Source organism: Salmo salar, unplaced genomic scaffold (genome assembly GCF_905237065.1).
Source record: "Salmo salar unplaced genomic scaffold, Ssal_v3.1, whole genome shotgun sequence".
NCBI lineage: Eukaryota > Metazoa > Chordata > Actinopteri > Salmoniformes > Salmonidae > Salmo > Salmo salar.
The window spans coordinates 85303-101055 of record NW_025548866.1 but is presented as its reverse complement, the minus strand read 5'-3'; the positions used below and the strand labels follow the sequence as shown (position 1 = coordinate 101055).

General features: G+C 40.8%; 1 protein-coding gene across 1 annotated transcript; it reads left to right on the top strand.

Moving 5' to 3' along the window:
- Window positions 1–212: 212 nt before the first annotated feature.
- Window positions 213–12472, top strand: LOC106599204 (NLR family CARD domain-containing protein 3). Its single transcript, XM_045712802.1, has 7 exons — window positions 213–319; window positions 2677–2774; window positions 3479–3595; window positions 5955–6071; window positions 9128–9247; window positions 10267–10503; window positions 10668–12472. Coding segments are annotated over exons 6-7 (1806 nt in total). The 5' UTR covers window positions 213–319; window positions 2677–2774; window positions 3479–3595; window positions 5955–6071; window positions 9128–9247; window positions 10267–10502.
- Window positions 12473–15753: the final 3281 nt, after the last annotated feature.

Below are 15753 nucleotides of genomic sequence, written 5' to 3'. Positions count from 1 at the left end.
ATGATAAATTCCACTTCTTCATTTTAAAACTGTTCATTAATTATAATCCACACAATAATTCAAATGTCCTGTTTCTGCAGGATTATTTTCCTGGTGTAGCAAACTGGCTCAAATTAAGATCCAACATCTGCAGCAATATACCTCTCTCTAATGTATATGGCTCTATTGAGATTCACTTTTGACCATTTGACATCTTGTATTTCCTGTTGTTTAGGCTGGTTGAATGAGTTGCCAGTGAAAGCTACTTCATCTGCTAGAAAACAGGCGGCTGCACCAGTGACTGTCAGAAGTTTTGTGATTTCCTCATATGAACGTGAAAGTAAGTGTGTAGTCTACGCAGTTACAAAAATGGCTGTTGAAACTGTGGCACATATTTCTCGGTAACATTGAATAAATGTGTTGGTATGTAGGAAAGACGGGCAGACTCTCGTACTGTTGGTCTAGACTACCTACAAACTATTATAAGGCTATGATCACTTATCATGCAGACAAACCTGATGTTCTCTGTGAACTGATCTGAACAGGTTTAGACTGGTCATCTATGATATGTAGGTTATATACAGTACATTCTCTGTCCTGCTACTGGTAGGACTATAACATTATGTTGATCTGAACAGGTTTAGACTGGTCATCTATGATATGTAGGTTATATACAGTACATTCTCTGTCCTGCTACTGGTAGGACTATAACATTATGTTGATCTGAACAGGTTTAGGCTAGTCATCTATGATATGTAGGTTATATACAGTACATTCTCTGTCCTGCTACTGGTAGGACTATAACATTATGTTGATCTGAACAGGTTTAGACTGGTCATCTATGATATGTAGGTTATATACAGTACACTCTCTGTCCTGCTACTGGTAGGACTATAACATTATGTTGATCTGAACAGGTTTAGACTGGTCATCTATGATATGTAGGTTATATACAGTACATTCTCTGTCCTGCTACTGGTAGGACTATAACATTATGTTGATCTGAACAGGTTTAGACTGGTCATCTATGATATGTAGGTTATATACAGTACATTCTCTGTCCTGCTACTGGTAGGACTATAACATTATGTTGATCTGAACAGGTTTAGGCTGGTCATCTATGATATGTAGGTTATATACAGTAGATTCTCTGTCCTGCTACTGGTAGGACTATAACATTATGTTGATCTGAACAGGTTTAGACTGGTCATCTATGATATGTAGGTTATATACAGTACATTCTCTGTCCTGCTACTGGTAGGACTATAACATTATGTTGATCTGAACAGGTTTAGGCTGGTCATCTATGATATGTAGGTTATATACAGTACATTCTCTGTCCTGCTACTGGTAGGACTATAACATTATGTTGATCTGAACAGGTTTAGACTGGTCATCTATGATATGTAGGTTATATACAGTACATTCTCTGTCCTGCTACTGGTAGGACTATAACATTATGTTGATCTGAACAGGTTTAGACTGGTCATCTATGATATGTAGGTTATATACAGTACATTCTCTGTCCTGCTACTGGTAGGACTATAACATTATGTTGATCTGAACAGGTTTAGACTGGTCATCTATGATATGTAGGTTATATACAGTACATTCTCTGTCCTGCTACTGGTAGGACTATAACATTATGTTGATCTGAACAGGTTTAGACTGGTCATCTATGATATGTAGGTTATATACAGTACATTCTCTGTCCTGCTACTGGTAGGACTATAACATTATGTTGATCTGAACAGGTTTAGACTGGTCATCTATGATATGTAGGTTATATACAGTACATTCTCTGTCCTACTTATTATTATTATTATTGTTATTATTATTATTATTATTATTATTGTTATTATTATTGTTATTGTTGTTGTTCTGTCTGTAACTACCTTAACAAACAATGACTTATTATTATTATTGACAGTTACCATGGAGATGAAATGTCACAACTACATGTTCATGTTATGCTTTAAATAACCTGACTGTTTCTATGTCTGTTAGTAAATGTTTTATTTATCAAAGAGAGGTAATGAATACATGAGAACAATTGACAGTCAAGAACTAGTTGTCACTGTGTTAACCACAACCAACATGCTGGATCTCTGTTTAGTTGTCACTGTGTTAACCACAACCAACATGCTGGATCTCTGTTTAGTTGTCACTGTGTTAACCACAACCAACATGCTGGATCTCTGTTTAGTTGTCACTGTGTTAATCACAACCAACATGCTGGATCTCTGTTTAGTTGTCACTGTGTTAATCACAACCAACATGCTGGATCTCTGTTTAGTTGTCACTGTGTTAACCACAACCAACATGCTGGATCTCTGTTTAGTTGTCACTGTGTTAACCACAACCAACATGCTGGATCTCTGTTTAGTTGTCACTGTGTTGACCACAACCAACATGCTGGATCTCTGTTTAGTTGTCACTGTGTTAACCACAACCAACATGCTGGATCTCTGTTTAGTTGTTACTGTGTTAACCAACATGCTGGATCTCTGTTTAGTTGTCACTGTGTTAACCACAACCAACATGCTGGATCTCTGTTTAGTTGTCACTGTGTTAACCACAACCAACATGCTGGATCTCTGTTTAGTTGTCACTGTGTTGACCACAACCAACATGCTGGATCTCTGTTTAGTTGTCACTGTGTTAACCACAACCAACATGCTGGATCTCTGTTTACAGGGGTCAGTGCTCTAAAATGAGTCTCTCTGGGGAGAGAGAGGAGGGGCCCCTGCCTCTAAAATGAGTCTCTCTGGGGGACATGACACCAAAGCTAAGAGGTGAGATAACAATTTTATGAATAATTTATTAAGTTTATTTCCTAAATAAATAGCTATCTTAAGGTGAATGCACTTACTGTAAATCTCTCTGGATAAGAGCATCTGCTAAATCAGGGGTTCTCAATCCGGGGTCTGCGGAGGTACTGCAGGGGTTCTGCAGGAAGTGTGGGGAGTGGTGGTGTATCCAGGGAGAAAACTAAACTAATATTCTGAAATGTCATTTGTGGTCTTATGTTCCCATCTATTGGAATTATTTAGCAACTGCAGTAGTGCTGAAAAAATGTGTTATTCCTTACTAAAGTAGTAATTACTGAGAATTACTAGTTAATTGTATCACTTACAATCATAAAATAACAACTTATACCATAACAAACAATTAAACTGACATAAACCAAAATCACTATATATGTAGTTATTTAGTTAATTACCAAATTGAGCCGGTCGGTCACATTTGAGAGTGAGGGAGATATATAGCATTTTGCATAAAAAAACATGATTTTTGTCTCTCTGAAATGAAACCATCAAGTGATAGATTTTAAACAAATCCTTGTCTGTGAGAGATGTAATAATTAATACATAATTTCTTTAAACAATAAAAGCTCATTTCTGTAAAGTGATATGTTGCATGTTGGAACTCTTCTTATGTTTCCCATCTGAGATCAGAGTAGATGAGAGATGTAATGTTTGTCTCTGTTGTGTTGAAGACCAATCAAGCAGGAGAGACCAGCCTCCCCTGTTCCCAGCTGTGTGTCCATGAAGAGTGACAAGTCTATGGGTCTACCTATGAACTTTAGAGAGGGATACTTTTCTACAGAACAGAGGTAAGAAGAACTCATGGGTCATGGTCAGTGAGTTAAACAACACTGTCTCTAGTCATTTCTCCTCTCCCATTTTACCATTTCTTTTGGTTGTTTTCATAATCCATAGGCTAATCCTTTAGTCCATTTTCATAGTCCTTAAACAATATTAAACAAACACAACATTCCCTCCCTGTTTGTGTGTGTGTGTGTGTGTGTGTGTGTGTGTGTGTGTGTGTGTGTGTGTGTGTGTGTGTGTGTGTGTGTGTGTGTGTGTGTGTGTGTGGTGTGTGTGTGTGTGTGTGTGCTCTCCTGGATGAAGAGATATAATCTCTATCCTGATTGCCTAGTCACTTTTATCCTTACCTACCTGTACATATTACCTCAACTACCTGGTACCCCTGCACATTGACTCAGTACTGGTACTCCTTATAGTCTCATTATTACCTCAACTTCCTGGTACCCCTGCACATTGACTCAGTACTGGTACTCCTTATAGTCTCATTATTACCTCAACTACCTGGTACCCCTGCACATTGACTCAGTACTGTTACTCCTTATAGTCTCATTATTACCTCAACTACCTGGTACCCCTGCACATTGACTCAGTACTGGTACTCCTTATAGTCTCATTATTACCTCAACTACCTGGTACCCCCTGCACATTGACTCAGTACTGGTACTCCTTATAGTCTCATTATTACCTCAACTACCTGGTACCCCTGCACATTGACTCAGTACTGGTACTCCTTATAGTCTCATTATTACCTCAACTACCTGGTACCCCTGCACATTGACTCAGTACTGGTAATCCTTATAGCCTCATTATTACCTCAACTACCTGGTACCCCTGCACATTGACTCAGTACTGGTACTCCTCATAGTCTCATTATTACCTCAACTACCTGGTACCCCTGCACATTGACTCAGTACTGGTACTCCTTATAGTCTCATTATTACCTCAACTACCTGGTACCCCTGCACATTGACTCAGTACTGGTACTCCTTATAGTCTCATTATTACCTCAACTACCTGGTACCCCTGCACATTGACTCAGTACTGGTACTCCTTATAGCCTCATTATTACCTCAACTACCTGGTACCCCTGCACATTGACTCAGTACTGGTACTCCTTATAGTCTCATTATTACCTCAACTACCTGGTACCCCTGCACATTGACTCAGTACTGGTACTCCGTATAGCCTGATCTCTGAGAGTGAGACAGAAATATACTCTTACTGTGTTAAACCTAGCAGTTCTACTGATTTCTCTGAGAGGCAGATATATATTATTACTGTGTTAAACCTAGCAGTACTACTGATTTCTCTGAGAATGAGGCAGATATATATTATTACTGTGTTAAACCTAGCAGTACTACTGATTTCTCTGAGAGTGAGGCAGATATATATTATTACTGTGTTAAACCTAGCAGTACTACTGATTTCTCTGAGAGTGAGGGAGATATATATTATTACTGTGTTAAACCTAGCAGTACTACTGATTTCTCTGAGAGGCAGATATATATTATTACTGTGTTAAACCTAGCAGTACTACTGATTTCTCTGAGAGTGAGACAGATATATATTATTACTGTGTTAAACCTAGCAGTACTACTGATTTCTCTGAGAGGCAGATATATATTATTACTGTATTAAACCTAGCAGTACTACTGATTTCTCTGAGAGGCAGAAATATATTATTACTGTGTTAAACCTAGCAGTACTACTGATTTCTCTGAGAGTGAGGCAGATATATATTATTACTGTGTTAAACCTAGCAGTACTACTGATTTCTCTGAGAGTGAGGCAGATATATATTATTACTGTGTTAAACCTAGCAGTACTACTGATTTCTCTGAGAGTGAGGCAGATATATATTATTACTGTGTTAAACCTAGCAGTACTACTGATTTCTCTGAGAGTGAGGCAGATATATATTATTACTGTGTTAAACCTAGCAGTACTACTGATTTCTCTGAGAGGCAGATATATATTATTACTGTGTTAAACCTAGCAGTACTACTGATTTCTCTGAGAGTGAGGCAGATATATATTATTACTGTGTTAAACCTAGCAGTACTACTGATTTCTCTGAGAGTGAGGCAGATATACGTAAAGCATTTTGAAAATAAAAACATTTGACTCTGAAATGAAAACATCAAATGATACATTATAAACATGTACATGTCGGTCATTGAAAAATTGCATGCCATGATTAGGGAGTTAAAAAACACCTATCTCATTTATAATTTCTTTAAACAATAAAAGTTAACATATGAATGTTTCTGAAAGTGATATGTTGCGTTTTGGAACTCTTCTTATGTTTCCCATCTGAGATCAGAGTAGATGAGAGATGTAATGTTTGTCTCTGTTGTGTTGAAGACCAATCAAGCAGGAGAGACCAGCCTCCCCTGTACCCAGCTGTGTGTCCATGAAGAGTGACCTGTCTATGTATCAACCTATAAACTTTAGAGAGGGAGACTTTTCTACTGAACAAAGGTAAGAAGAACTCATGGGTCATGGTCAGTGAGTTAAACAACACTGTCTCTAGTCATTTCTCCTCTCACATTTTCACATTTCTTTTGGTTGTTTTCATAATCCATAGGCTAATACTTTAGTCCATTTTCATAGTCCTAAAACAATATTAAACAAACACAACGTTCCCTCCCTGTGTGTGTGTGTGTGTGTGTGTGTGTGTGTGTGTGTGTGTGTGTGTGTGTGTGTGTGTGTGTGTGTGTGTGTGTGTGTGTGTGTGTGTGTGTGTGTGTGTGTGTGTGTGTGTGTGTGTGTGTGTGTGTGTGTGTGTGTGTGTGTGTGTGTGTGTGCTCTCCTGGATGAAGAGATATAATCTCTATCCTGATTGCCTAGTCACTTTTATCCTTACCTACCTGTACATATTACCTCAATTACCTCAACTACCTGGTACCCCTGCACATTGACTCAGTACTGGTACTCCTTATAGTCTCATTATTACCTCAACTACCTGGTACCCCTGCACATTGACTCAGTACTGGTACTCCTTATAGTCTCATTATTACCTCAACTACCTGGTACCCCTGCACATTGACTCAGTACTGGTACTCCTTATAGTCTCATTATTACCTCAACTACCTGGTACCCCTGCACATTGACTCAGTACTGGTACTCCTTATAGTCTCATTATTACCTCAACTACCTGGTACCCCTGCACATTGACTCAGTACTGGTACTCCTTATAGTCTCATTATTACCTCAACTACCTGGTACCCCTGCACATTGACTCAGTACTGGTACTCCTTATAGTCTCATTATTACCTCAACTACCTGGTACCCCTGCACATTGACTCAGTACTGGTACTCCTTATAGTCTCATTATTAGCTCAACTACCTGGTACCCCTGCACATTGACTCAGTACTGGTACTCCTTATAGTCTCATTATTACCTCAACTACCTGGTACCCCTGCACATTGACTCAGTACTGGTTCTCCTTATAGTCTCATTATTACCTCAACTACCTGGTACCCCTGCATATTGACTCAGTACTGGTACTCCTTATAGTCTCATTATTACCTCAACTACCTGGTACCCCTGCACATTGACTCAGTACTGGTACTCCTTATAGTCTCATTATTACCTCAACTACCTGGTACCCCTGCACATTGACTCAGTACTGGTACTCCGTATAGTCTCATTATTACCTCAACTACCTGGTACCCCTGCACATTGACTCAGTACTGGTAATCCTTATAGTCTCATTATTACCTCAACTACCTGGTACCCCTGCACATTGACTCAGTACTGGTACTCCTTATAGTCTCATTATTACCTCAACTACCTGGTACCCCTGCACATTGACTCAGTACTGGTACTCCTTATAGTCTCATTATTACCTCAACTACCTGGTACCCCTGCACATTGACTCAGTACTGGTACTCCTTATAGTCTCATTATTACCTCAACTACCTGGTACCCCTGCATATTGACTCAGTACTGGTAGTCCTTATAGTCTCATTATTACCTCAACTACCTGGTACCCCTGCACATTGACTCTGTACTGGTACTCCTTATAGTCTCATTATTACCTCAACTACCTGGTACCCCTGCACATTGACTCAGTACTGGTACTCCTTATAGTCTCATTATTACCTCAACTACCTGGTACCCCTGCACATTGACTCAGTACTGGTACTCCTTATAGTCTCATTATTAGCTCAACTACCTGGTACCCCTGCACATTGACTCAGTACTGGTACTCCTTATAGTCTCATTATTACCTCAACTACCTGGTACCCCTGCACATTGACTCAGTACTGGTACTCCTTATAGTCTCATTATTACCTCAACTACCTGGTACCCCTGCACATTGACTCAGTACTGGTACTCCTTATAGTCTCATTATTACCTCAACTACCTGGTACCCCTGCACATTGACTCAGTACTGGTACTCCTTATAGTCTCATTATTACCTCAACTACCTGGTACCCCTGCACATTGACTCAGTACTGGTACTCCTTATAGTCTCATTATTACCTCAACTACCTGGTACCCCTGCACATTGACTCAGTACTGGTACTCCTTATAGTCTCATTATTACCTCAACTACCTGGTACCCCTGCACATTGACTCAGTACTGGTACTCCTTATAGTCTCATTATTACCTCAACTACCTGGTACCCCTGCACATTGACTCAGTACTGGTTCTCCTTATAGTCTCATTATTACCTCAACTACCTGGTACCCCTGCATATTGACTCAGTACTGGTACTCCTTATAGTCTCATTATTACCTCAACTACCTGGTACCCCTGCACATTGACTCAGTACTGGTACTCCTTATAGTCTCATTATTACCTCAACTACCTGGTACCCCTGCACATTGACTCAGTACTGGTACTCCGTATAGTCTCATTATTACCTCAACTACCTGGTACCCCTGCACATTGACTCAGTACTGGTAATCCTTATAGTCTCATTATTACCTCAACTACCTGGTACCCCTGCACATTGACTCAGTACTGGTACTCCTTATAGTCTCATTATTACCTCAACTACCTGGTACCCCTGCACATTGACTCAGTACTGGTACTCCTTATAGTCTCATTATTACCTCAACTACCTGGTACCCCTGCATATTGACTCAGTACTGGTACTCCGTATAGTCTCATTATTGTTTGTTTTATTGTGTTCTGTTTGACTGGTACTGTATATATAGACATATTGATGTTTTATTGTGTTACTGTTTGACTGGTACTGTACATATGGACATACTATAAAGTATGTGCATCAATAGACTCTGAAGGATTCAAGTGGAACTGAGATGAAGTGAATCAGTATCTGTATGTGACAACTCAATATTAGGAGGGTGTTCTTAATGTTTTACATTTATTTTGTTTGTTGATGTTTGTTGATTAATGTAATGTCACATAATTCAATGCTTAATTAATATAATGGCACATATTTTAATGCTTTATGTCAGCATATATTTTAGTGCTTTATGTAATGTATTTTATCTATTGAAATATGGTTTTATATATTATATATATTGTAGTTTGATGGTGATTCATTATGTTTTCCAGATTCTCTAACCAAACTCTGAGATCAGTCTCTCCAGTACCCAGTCATCTGTCCATGAAGAGTGACTCCTCTATGGATCATCCTATACAGTTTAATAATGGATCAGGGACCTTTGACCCCAGGTAAGTTACTGGTCAGAATTGATGATATTTCTATTGAAGAGGAGAACCTTCAAGATCTGAAACCAGATGTATTTTGTGTATCTGAGTATATACTGTAAAGCATCTGCTTATCATTTGTTGTTTATGTCATATATTTTAAGACACTGAGTGTACAAAACATTATGAACACCTGCTTTTTCCATGACATAGACTGACCAGGTGAATCCAGGTGAAAGCAGTGATCCCTTGTTGACGTCACTTGTTAAATCCACTTCAATCAGTGTAGACGAAGGGGAGGTTAAAGAAGGATTTTTAAGCCTTGAGACAATTGAGACATGGATCGTGTATGTGTGCCATTCAGAGGGTGAATGAGCAAGTCAATATATTTAAGTGCCTTTGAATGGGGTATTGTGGTAGGTCTCAGGCACAAAATTCTAGTAATGGTGTTGTGGACATGTTATTCATTCCAGAGGCTACTACCACACTCAGACAGCACAGTATACTGATCCCAGCTGTCTGTCTATGAACACAGTATACTGTTCCCAGCTGTCTGTCTATGAACACAGTATACTGATCCCAGCTGTCTGTCTATGAACACAGTATACTGTTCCCAGCTGTCTGTCTATGAACACAGTATACTGTTCCCAGCTGTCTGTCTATGAACACAGTATACTGTTCCCAGCTGTCTGTCTATGAACAGTGACTTCTCCATGCATCATCCTGTTAATTCCAGTGGTGGAAGATCAATCACCTTTGACCGAAGGTACGTCACCACATTTTGAGAATCTTCAAGATGTCATATAGATATGTTGTTGTAATTTGTAATTTGTTGTAACTGAGTTTATTAGAGTAATTACTGCACCCTCTTATATCTCTGTAGTGGATGGTCTACTCTGTTAGAGGATCAGTATCTCTCCTTTATCTCTGTAGTGGATGGTCTACTCTGTTAGAGGATCAGTATCTCTCTCTCTCCTTTATCTCTGTAGTGGATGGTCTACTCTGTTAAAGGATCAGTATCTCTCTCTCCTTTATCTCTGTAGTGGATGGTCTACTCTGCCAGAGGATCAGTCCAGGTGTGCAGTGTGCCAGCAGGTTCTGAGGGATCCAGTCTCTATCACCTGTGGACACAGGTTCTGCAGACAGTGCATCACCAGATACTGGGAGAAACCTGCTCCTTCAGGAGACTATGACTGTCCTCAGTGTAGAAAGAGATCCAGAAAACTTCCTGTACTACAGCACCTGAGGGGAACCTAATGATGCAAGAGGCTCTGAAAACAGTAAGACCACTTGCAGACCTGTGCTAAGTCAATACCTCAATATGATTTAAATGTAGTTAACTACAATAATATGAGATAATATAAGTTACTGTAGTTGTGAGGCCCACATTTCATCCTGTCAATGAATATGTCTGATACACATCCTTTTACTCCTCCCCTTGTAGTGGATGACAGCCTGCAGAGAGCTATAGTAAACCATAAAGCCAGTCTAAAAAGGAGGTATGAATGTGTGATAGAAGGCATGGAAACAGCAGGGAACCAAACTCCCCTCAACAGGATTTACACAGAGCTCTACATCACAGAAGGAGAGAGTGAAGGGGTTAACAATGAACATGAGGTGTGGCAGCTAGAGACAGCATCCAGGACACCAACCTCACATGACACAGCAATCCACTGCAATGACATCTTTAAACCCTTACCTGGCCAAGAGAGAAGCATCAGAACTGTGCTGACCAAGGGCATCGCTGGCATCGGAAAAACAGTCTCTGTGCAGAAGTTCATCCTAGACTGGGCTGAAGGGAAGGCAAACCAAGATGTGGAGATCATATTTGTGCTTCCTTTCCGGGAGCTGAACTTGATCAAAGATCTCCAGTACAGTCTTCTCAGGCTTTTAAATGACTTCCACACAGAACTAGACATAGGCAATGCAAAGAAACTCACTGCCTGTAAAGCTATGTTCATCTTTGATGGTTTGGATGAAAGCAGACTTCCATTGGATTTCCAGCACAATGAAAAGGTGTCTGATGTCACCCAGACATCATCTGTTGATGTTCTGCTGACAAACCTCATCAAGGGGAATCTGCTTCCCTCTGCTCTCCTATGGATAACCTCCCGACCTGCAGCAGCCAATCAGATCCCCCCTAAGTGTATTGACCAGGTGACAGAGGTACGAGGGTTCAATGACCCACAGAAGGAGGAGTACTTCAGGAAGAGATTCAGTGATGATGACCTGGCCAGCAGAATCATCTCACACATAAAGACATCAAGGAGCCTCCACATCATGTGCCACATGCCGGTGTTCTGTTGGATTTCTGCAATAGTCTTTGAACACATGTTGAGTACAGACAAGAAGAGAGAGATGCCCACGACTCTGACTGAGATGTCCATACACTTCCTGCTCATTCAGACCAGCCTGAAGAACCAGAAGTATCATGGAAGAGATGAGATGGATCAAGAGGAGCTCATGGAGTCAGATAAGGAAATTCTTCTGAAGCTGGGGAGGCTGGCGTTTGAAAATCTGGAGAAGGGTAATCTCATGTTCTATGAAGAAGACCTGAAAGAGTGTGGCCTTGATGTCAAAGAAGCCTCAGTGTACTCAGGAGTGTGCACACAAATCTTTAAAGAAGAGTCTGTGTTATTTCAGAGAGTGGTGTACTGCTTTGTTCATCTCAGCATTCAGGAGTTTCTCTCAGCTGTCTACATGTACCATTGTTACACAACCAGGAACATGGATGCACTGAAGCCCTTCCTCAAGAGAAAGTCTAGAGGTGCGTCTGAAGAGCTAACCTTGCATGAGCTGCTGAAGAGTACCGTGGATAAAGCCTTGGAGAGTAAGAATGGACACCTGGACCTTTTTGTCCGCTTCCTTCATGGCATGTCACTGGAGTCCAATCAGAAACTCCTACGAGGTCTGGTGGCACAGACAGAAAGCAGTCCGGAGAGCGTCCAGAAAACAATCCGATCCCTTAAGGTGATGCAAAGGAAGAACATGTCCCCTGAGAGGTGCATCAATCTCTTCCACTGTCTGATAGAGATGAAAGACCATTCAGTACAGAAGTTCATCGAAGTGTACTTGAGGTCAGAAAAGAGATCCAAAAACCTCACACATGCTCAGTGTTCAGCGCTGGCCTACATGCTGCAGATATCAGAGGAGGTTCTGGATGTGTTTAACCCAAAGGAATACAAGACATCAGAGGAGGGTCGTAGGAGACTGGTCCCAGCTGTGAGAGGCTGCAGGAAAGCTCTGTAAGTATCACTGTAAATATCGCACACCAAAATAAATTGTAGTTATAGCAGTATTTTCATTGGCTGACTGGCTCTGTAAGTAATCATGAGACTATCCCACAGACCAAACTTTACTGAATGTAGGAACAACAGTATTTTCATTGGCTGACTAAACTTTCTATCAGCTGAAAACTCTTAAACTACAAAACAAACTGATCAGTAAAGTTGTAGCATTGAGCCATGAATGCACAGCCTGTACATTATTCGTGCACCATAACGGTGTAAGCTAGGAAAGCTGAGAATAACTTTTTAATACAACCTGTATGTCATTGTATTTCTTCTGTGTTTGCAGACTAGCTGGCTGTAAACTCACAGACACATCCTGTGAAGTGTTGGCCTCAGTTCTCAGTTCAAACCCCTCACACCTGAGAGAGCTGGACCTGAGTAACAATGACCTGAAGGATTCAGGAGTGAAGCTGCTCTCTGCTGGACTGGAGGATCCCCACTGTAAACTGGAGACTCTGAGGTCAGTATTCCTGTAGTTGGTCAACAAGTGATAACTGTTCACCAGATCCACATGTGTTTACCAGACACATAGTCCACACCATATGTGTTTGGACAGTGAAGCTTACAGTTTTAAATGTGGTGCTATGCTCCAGCATTTTGGATTTGAGATGTTTCATATCAGGTGACAGTACAGAATGTCACCTTTTATTTGAGGGTATTTTCATACATAGCTGTGTTACTGTTATTAAGAAAGGAAAGCACTTTATGTATTTAGTTCTCCCATTTGAAAAAGTTGTACATATTCGGACAAATTCACTTATATTGTATTAAAGTTGTCATAAGTTTAGTATTTAGTCCCATGTTCCATGCCTGCAGTGATTACATCAAGCTTGTGATTCTACTAACTTGTTGAATTCATTTGCAGTTTGTCTTGGTTGTGTTTTGGATGATGTTTTTCCTAATAGAAACTGAATGGTGAATAATGTCCTGTCATTTTGGAGACACTTCACTTGTATTGTCAGTAAGAATAGAAGATCTTTCTGAACACTTCTACATTCATGTGGATGCTACCATGATTATGAATAATCATGAATGAATCGTGAATAATGATAAATGAGAAAGTTACAGAGGCACAAAGATCAGACCCCCTCTGTTATTGGTGTTATTCTGTATACTTCTGGCCCTTCTTTGGACACTGTGTTAACTAAACTCCAGACGAGCTTCAATGCCATACAGCTGTCCTTCTGTGGCCTCAACTGCTCTTAAATACAAGTAAAATTAAATGCATGCTCTTCAACTGATCGCTGCCTGCACCTGCCCGCCCGTCCAGCATCACTATTCTGGACGGTTCTGACTTAGAATATGTGGACAACTACAAATACCTAGGTGTCTGGTTAGACTGTAAACTCTCCTTCCAGACTCAATATAAGCATCTCCAATCCAAAGTTAAATCTAGAATTGGCTTCCTATTTCGCAACATAGCGTCCTTCACTCATGCTGCCAAACATACCCTTATAAAACTGACCATCCTAACGATCCTCGACTTCGGCGATGTCATTTACAAAATAGCCTCCAATACCCTACTCAATAAATTGGATGCAGTCTATCACAGTGCCATCCGTTTTGTCACCAAAGCCCCATATACAGTGGGGGAAAAAAGTATTTGATCCCCTGCTGATTTTGTACGTTTGCCCACTGACAAAGAAAGGATCAGTCTATAATTTTAATGGTTTATTTGAACAGTGAGAGACAGAATAACAACAAAAACATCCAGAAAAACTCATGTCAGAAATGTTATAAAATGATTTGCATTTTAATGAGGGAAATAAGTATTTGACCCCCTCTCAATCAGAAAGATTTCTGGCTCCCAGGTGTGTTTTATACAGGTAACGAGCTGAGATTAGGATCACACTCTTAAAGGGAGTGCTCCTAACCGCAACTTGTTACCTGTAAAAAAAGACACCCGTCCACAGAAGCAATCAATCAATCAGATTCCAAACTCTCCACCATGGCCAAGACCAAAGAGCTCTCCAAGGATGTCAGGGACAAGATTGTAGACCTACACAAGGCTGGAATGGGCTACACGACCATCGCCAAGCAGCTTGGTAAGAAGGTGACAACATATGGTGCGATTATTCGCAAATGGAAGAAACACAAAAGAACTGTCAATATCCCTCGGCCTGGGGCTCCATGCAAGATCTCACCTCATGGAGTTGCAATGATCATGAGAACGGTGAGGAATCAGCCCAGAACTCCACGGGAGGATCTTGTCAATGATCTCAAGGCAGCTGGGACCACAGTCACCAAGAAAACAATTGGTAACACACTATGCCGTGAAGGACTGAAATCCTACAGCGCCCGCAAGGTCCTCCTGCTCAAGAATACATATACATGCCCGTCTGAAGTTTGCCAATGAACATCTGAATGATTCAGAGGACAACTGGGTGAAAATGTTGTGGTCAGATGAGACCAAAATGGAGCTCTTTGACATCAAGTCAACTCGCCGTGTTTGGAGGAGGAGGATTGCTGCCTATGACCCCAAGAACACCATCTCCACCGTCAAACATGGAGGTGGAAACATTATGCTTTGGGGGTGTTTTTCTGCTAAGGGGACAGGACAACTTCACTGCATCAAAGGGACGAAGGACGGGGCCATGTACCGTCAAATCTTGGGTGAGAACCTCCTTCCCTCAGCCAGGGCATTGAAAATGGGTTGTGGATGGGTATTCCAGCATGACAATGACCCAAAACACACGGCCAAGGCAACAAAGGAGTGGCTCAAGAAGAAGCACATTAAGGTCCTGGAGTGGCCTAGCCAGTCTCCAGACCTTAATCCCATAGAAAATCTGTGGAGGGAGCTGAAGGTTCGAGTTGCCAAACGTCAGTCTCGAAACCTTAATGACTTGGAGGAGATCTGCAAAGAGGAGTGGGACAAAATCCCTCCTGAGATGTGTGCAAACCTGGTGGCCAACTACAAGAAACGTCTGACCTCTGATTGCCAACAAGGGTTTTGCCACCAAGTACTAAGTCATGTTTTGCAGAGGGGTCAAATACTTATTTCCCTCATTAAAATGCAAATCAATATACAACATTTTTACATGCTTTTTCTTGATTTTTTTGCTGTTATTCTGTCTCTCACTGTTCAAATAAACCTACCATTAAAATTATAGACTGATCATTTCTTTGTAAGTGGGCAAGGTAGAAAATCAGCAGGGGATCAAATACTTTTTCCCCCCCACTGTACTACCCACCACTGCGACCTGTACGCTCTCGTTGTCTGGCCCTCGCTTCATACTCGTC